Source organism: Cervus elaphus, chromosome 29, assembly GCF_910594005.1.
Source record: "Cervus elaphus chromosome 29, mCerEla1.1, whole genome shotgun sequence".
Lineage (NCBI taxonomy): Eukaryota > Metazoa > Chordata > Mammalia > Artiodactyla > Cervidae > Cervus > Cervus elaphus.
In genome coordinates this window covers 57,360,815-57,366,814 of record NC_057843.1, presented here as the reverse complement: position 1 = coordinate 57,366,814, position 6,000 = coordinate 57,360,815, and the positions used below count along the sequence as shown (strand labels likewise).

Sequence of the window (6,000 nt, the reverse complement as noted above, 5' to 3'; positions counted from 1 at the left end):
TTCAAAAAGAGCTCAACATACATGAATTTTTTCTCTTGTCTCCCCTAGGTCAGCCTGGGGAGAAGAGAGAAGAGCCTAGGAGATTAGAATGGGCCACATTTCCTGTAAATTACACCAGAACTACAGAACTGAGGGGACTGGCTTGCAGACCTGAAGTCCCCTCTGTCTTTCTACCCATGGTGAAACTGAGCTGCAGACGCAAGGCTGACCCACCCCAGGTCACAATCCACGCTGCTTGGCTCCCAGGCCCACTGGTGCTTTACCCAACACGTTCATTGTGAAGATGGGAAAGGAGGGAGAATGAGATGGATGCAGACTGAGATGAATGGGGCAAACCAGACAGTCATGACAGAGTTTGTCCTGCTGGGGCTCCATGACCACCACAAGTTAGAGATGGTCCTGTTTGTGCTCTGCCTGGGCATCTACTCCATGAACGTGCTGGGGAATGCCCTCCTCATTGGGCTGAACATGCTGGATCCCCGCCTGCACACCCCCATGTACTTCTTCCTCAGCAACCTCGCCCTCATGGACATCTGTGGCACATCCTCCTTCGTGCCTCTCATGCTGGTCCACTTCCTGGAAACCCAGAGCACCATCTCCTTCCCTGGCTGTGCCCTGCAGATGTACCTGACCCTGGCGCTGGGCACCACGGAGTGCGTGCTCCTGGCCATGATGGCATGTGACCGGTACGTGGCCATCTGCCAGCCGCTTCGCTACTCGGAGCTCATGAACTGGCAGATGTGCATGTGGATGGCAGTGCTGAGCTGGGGGGCAGGCTTTGCCAACTCCCTTCTCCATTCCATTCTCACCTGGAGCCTCCCCTTCTGTGGCCACAATGTCATCAACCACTTCTGTGAGATCTTGGCAGTGCTGAAACTAGCCTGTGGGGACATCTCTCTCAATGCACTGCTATTAACGGTGGCTTCCGCTGTCGTGACACTGCCCCCATTGCTGCTCATCCTCCTGTCCTACGTGTTCATCCTCACTGCCATCCTGAGGGTGCCCTCTGCTGCCGGCCGGCACAAAGCCTTTTCTACCTGCTCTGCCCACCTCACAGTGGTGGTGATTTTCTATGGGACTATCTCCTTCATGTACTTCAAGCCCAAAGCCAAGGACCTCAACATGGATAAGCTTCTTGCATTGTTCTACGGGGTCGTGACCCCCTCGCTGAACCCCATCATCTACAGCCTGACGAACGCAGAGGTGAAAGCTGCCGCCATAGCTCTGCTGAGGGGAGATCTCTTCTCCAGGAAGATGTCCCGCTTTCCTGTTGTTCTCTAAGTCCATCAGGCAGGTGCGTGCGTGCTGAGTCGCGTTAGTCCTGTCCAAGTCTTTGGGAATCTATGGAATCTAGACTGCCAGGCTTCTTGGTCCATGGCATTCTCCAGGCAAGAATACTCAAGTGGGTTTCCATGTTCTCTTCCAGGGGATATTCCTGACCCAGGTATTGAACCAGAACTTCTTATGTCTCCTATATTGGCAGGGGGAATCTTTACCACTAGTGGCACCTGGGGAACTAGTTACACTGTGGTGAGACTTCATAACTGCAGAGGCTTCAAAAACAAAGTTCTGTTTCTTGCTTATGCTGCAGGTCCATCAGATATTGCATGGGGAATCAATTTCATCTTTTTCATCCTGTAGGCCTCAAGATGTCAAAGCATCTGCCATGTGGCACACTGCTGGTCAAATGGCAAAAGAAGAAGAAAAGATGACAAAGCCTGTGTGGATTCTTGCAGCTTCCACTCAGAAATGACCTCTTACGTCCACTTCCACTTCATTGCCCAATGTGAGGTATCGGCCAGAACTGACAGCAAGGGTTGGGCATGCCCACCGACCCCACATCTGGAAGGAGGAGGAGGACTGAGGAATTCCTGAAGAGCCTGGTGACAATGCCACTACTCTACACTCAACCCAGGAGCTACTAGAGAATTCTAGAGCTTCCATTTTCTGACCAGCTGTCCCTCACTAGCCGCTTCCAGGTTAATCACCCCGGGGAGCACTGGTTAGCTGACTTGTGTGTCTCTGGACTGGAGTATCCCGCTAGGTTAGAACCGGCCCTCCTAGCGCTTACGTTGCTCTCAGGTTCTGGGCTCGGGTTGAGCACGAGAGAGCCTGGAGGAGACGGGAAGTCCGAGGCCAGGCAGCCTGAGGCGGCGGGGCCTTGTCACTGCAGCCCCCGGGCTCCTGCCAGGCCGCCTGCAGCTGCTCCGAGCCCCGAGCGAGGGGCCCTCCAATGCAGCGAGTGCCAGCTCCTCCCGCACGTCACCAGTGTCGGGGAGTCCACGGCGGTGAGGCCAGACACGGGTTCCGTGTGTCCCCTGGTGCTGGCCTGTCCTCACCTCCCCCTTCACGCCACCGCGAGCAGCTTCAGCCCCGACCCCAGGTGCAGAGGCCGAGCCTGGCTCAGGCTTCTCCTGCAGCTCCACGGGCGGCGGCCCTGCTCTCCACAGCGAAGCCTTACGTCACTCACGCTGGGCCTGCTCCTTTGGCCAGACGCTGGCCGACTCACCGCTCCAGAACCTATGATGCCTCCACCTTACCACAGAAGGAAGACCACGATCTTCACCTGAGTCCTCGGGCCTCAGGAAAACAGCCCCCAGTGTGTGAGCCTAATGTTCTACCCAGCCCTGCACACCGCCAACCCCTCTCTACGCTGTCTGTACTGCCCCCATCTCTGTGTGCTGTTCATGCCGTTCTCAGGGGAGATCTGGGACTTGTTCTCAAGCCACCTCAGACACCATCACTTGCACACAACCTTTCCCAGCTCTTTAAAGGGGGTCTCTCCTTTCGGTACCTCCGCACTTTTTTGGGACATTTTGTTTGGTATCTAAGCCCTTCTGACTGATGTAGAAGCTGAAACTCCAATACTTTGGCTACCTGATGCACAGAACTGACTTTTGTAAAGACCCTGATGCTGGTAAAGATTGAAGGCAGGAGGAGAAAGGGACGACAGAGGATGAGATAGTTGGATGGCATGAGTTTGAGTAAACTCCGGGAGTTGGTGATGGACAGGGAGGCCTGGCATGCTGCAGTCCACGGGGTCACAAAGAGCCGGACACGACTGAGTGACTGAACTGAACTGAAGCCCTTCTGCTTTGTGGCCACAATATTTCATAACGCTATGGGTGCCTCAAGGGCAGGACTCTTTAGGGGCTTGTTTCTGGAGCTCCACAGAGCTTTCCCAACAGATGGTTATTGAACTGTCACTCAAATACACAGATGACACCACCCTATTGGCAGATAGTGAGGAGGAAATAAAGAGCCTCTTGATGAAGGTGAAAGAGGAGACTCAAAAAGCTGGTTTAAAAGTCAACATTCAAGAATCAAAGATCATGATATCCAGTCCAATCACTTGATGGCAAACAGACGAGGAAACAGTGGAAACAGTGACAGACTCTTTTCTTGGGCTCCAAAAATCACTGCATATGGTGACACAGCCATGAAATTAAAAGATGCTTGGCTACTTGGAAGAAAAGCTATGACAAACTTAGACAGCATATTAAAAAGCAGATACATTACTTTGCCAACAGAGGTCTGTGCAGTCAAAGCTGTGGTTTTTCCAGTAGTCATGTATGGATGTGGGAGTTGTACCATAAAGAAAGCTGAGCACCAAAGAATTGATGCTTTTGAACTGTGGTGTTGGAGAAGACTCTTGAGAGTCCCTTGGACAGCAAGGAGATCAAACCAGTCAATCCTAAAGGAAATCAATCTTGAATATTCATTGGGAAAATCTGATGCTGAAGCTGAAGCTCCAATATTTTGGCCACCTGATGCGAAGAACTCACTCATTGGAAAAGACATTGATGCTGGGAAAGTTTAAAGGCAGGAGGAGAAGGGGAAGACAGAGGATGAGATGGTTGGATGGCATTACCAACTCAATGGACATGAGTTTGAGTAAGCTCTGGGAGTTGGTGATGGACAGGGAAGCCTGGCATGCCGCAGTCCATGGAGTCACAAAGAGTTGGACACGACTGAGCAACTGAACTGAACTGAACTGAACTGTCACTCAGGAGCCGTCCCCTGTCACACCTGGGGACTGGATCCTGTGCTGCTCCAGGCAGTCAGGGGCTTAGTCTGAACGTGTGGAAAGACACGAGTGGGGAGCAGCAGGATCTCATGGCCATGGCGCTGCCTTCCTGAAGTCACCAAAACAAGTGAGGAGAGAGCAAAGGACCCCCATTTTTGGAGCCAGGAGACCAGGTTCCAGACCTGGTTCAGCTGCTCTGCCCGGGGTGGTCTTCCTGCTGGCCCTTCCCCTCCAGGAATCCCAAACGCCCCTCACACTTAAACTACCCACAGCTGAACTCACCCCTCTGCCCCCAAAGGGCTGTCACCCTCTCAGGGAACAGCACCCACACTCCCTAAGTCCCCAGCCAGAAACCGGGCAGTCATCAGGGGCGTCCTCTCACCCTCACCGCCCCACACAGCCAATCGCTCACCACGGCCCAGAGCGTCCACCTCACAGCAGCTCCTGGTCAGTCGTCTCCTTCCTCTGATGCTGCCAACACCTCCTCTCTCTCTCAGATACTGCAACAGCTATGCCAGACTCTAAAATCCGTCCTTGCACTAACTAAAAAAAAAGAAAAAAAAAAACCTGTCTGAGGAAAGAAAACAAGAAACGACACCAACCCAATATTACTACTCATCTGCTTAAATCCCTAAAGGTCACCATTGATCATCTCTCCTAGGATAAAACCAGATCCCATCCACCTGCCCAACCTTATCACTGGCTGCTTATCTCCACCCCACTCCACCCACAGACACCTTCCAGACCCAGTTCCCCGTGAATATCAGTCTTTCCTGCCCCTCTCTGTCCCCCTTGCTCTTGCCTCTTAAGTCCAAACACCTCTGGACCTTCAGCTAACATACATTGGACACTTATCACACACCAGGCCAGGCACTATACTAGAGTTCTGAGAGCTCTCCCGGCCGGGGATCAGATGGGGTGATGGAAATCACAGGTGAGGAATGCAATATGGACACTGGGGACCATAGACACCAGTCCCTCAGCATCTTAGCGCTGTGATAACTCATTCAATCCTCTCTCAATGCCTCCACCCAGCCCCCTTCCAGAAAGCCCCTTCTGACCCCTCCTTCCCGAGCAGGCTCTGTCTCAGCTCTGTCTCCCTCTTCAGGGCCTTCTGTGCTCAGCTGACTGGGTCCTGAATCCCAGCTATTTAGATTATGGGCATGAAGCAAGAGATTTTAAAGGTCATACCTTTTGACCCGACACCTTTACTTCTAGGAATTACTTTGACAAAATTACTAGAGGTGCAAAGATTTATGTAAAGTATATATATGGATGTTACTCACAGAGTTATCTGTGGTAACAAAAATTGGTAATTCTTAAAGGGAAACCATAGCAGAATGTTTAAATAAGTCCTGGTGGAACCCAATGATAGACTGTGACGCAGCCATTAGAAATCTTACTATTTGGAAGATGGCGGAGGAGTAGGACGGGGAGACCACTTTCTCTCCTACAAATTCATCAAAAGAATATCTGAACGCAGAGCAAACTTCACAAAACAACTTCTGATCGCTAGCTGAGGTCATCAGGCGCCCCGAAAAGCAGCCCATTGTCTTCGAAAGGAGGTAGGACAAAATAAAAAAGATAAAAAGTGAGACAAAAGAGCTAAGGACGCAGATCCGTCCCGGGAAGCGAGTCTTTAGAGGACGTTTCCAGACACCGGGAAACCCTCGCACTGGCGGGCCTGGGGGAAGTGTTTGAATCTAAGAGGACAACCTGACTGGGAGGGAAACAATAAATAAAACCCACAGATTACGTGCCTAAAAGCAACTCTCAGCAGAAAAGGGCCCCAGACACCTGCATCCGCCACCAGCAAGTGGGGGCAGCAGGGAGAGGAGCCGGCGGCATTGCTTGGGGTAGGGTCCGGGCCTGAGTGCCCTGAGGACAATCGGAGGGAGCTTTTGTGAGTTGCCAACTTGAATTGTGGGAGAGCAGGGAAGAGAGAGAAAATTGACCGGCCCGAACACACTGCC

The 6,000-nt window shown here is 52.1% G+C and overlaps 1 protein-coding gene across 1 annotated transcript; it reads left to right on the top strand.

Moving 5' to 3' along the window:
- Positions 1–300: 300 nt before the first annotated feature.
- Positions 301–1,281, top strand: LOC122686239 (olfactory receptor 2S2-like). Its single transcript, XM_043891414.1, has one exon. The coding sequence runs from the start codon at positions 301–303 to the stop codon at positions 1,279–1,281; it is 981 nt and encodes a 326-aa protein (XP_043747349.1).
- Positions 1,282–6,000: the final 4,719 nt, after the last annotated feature.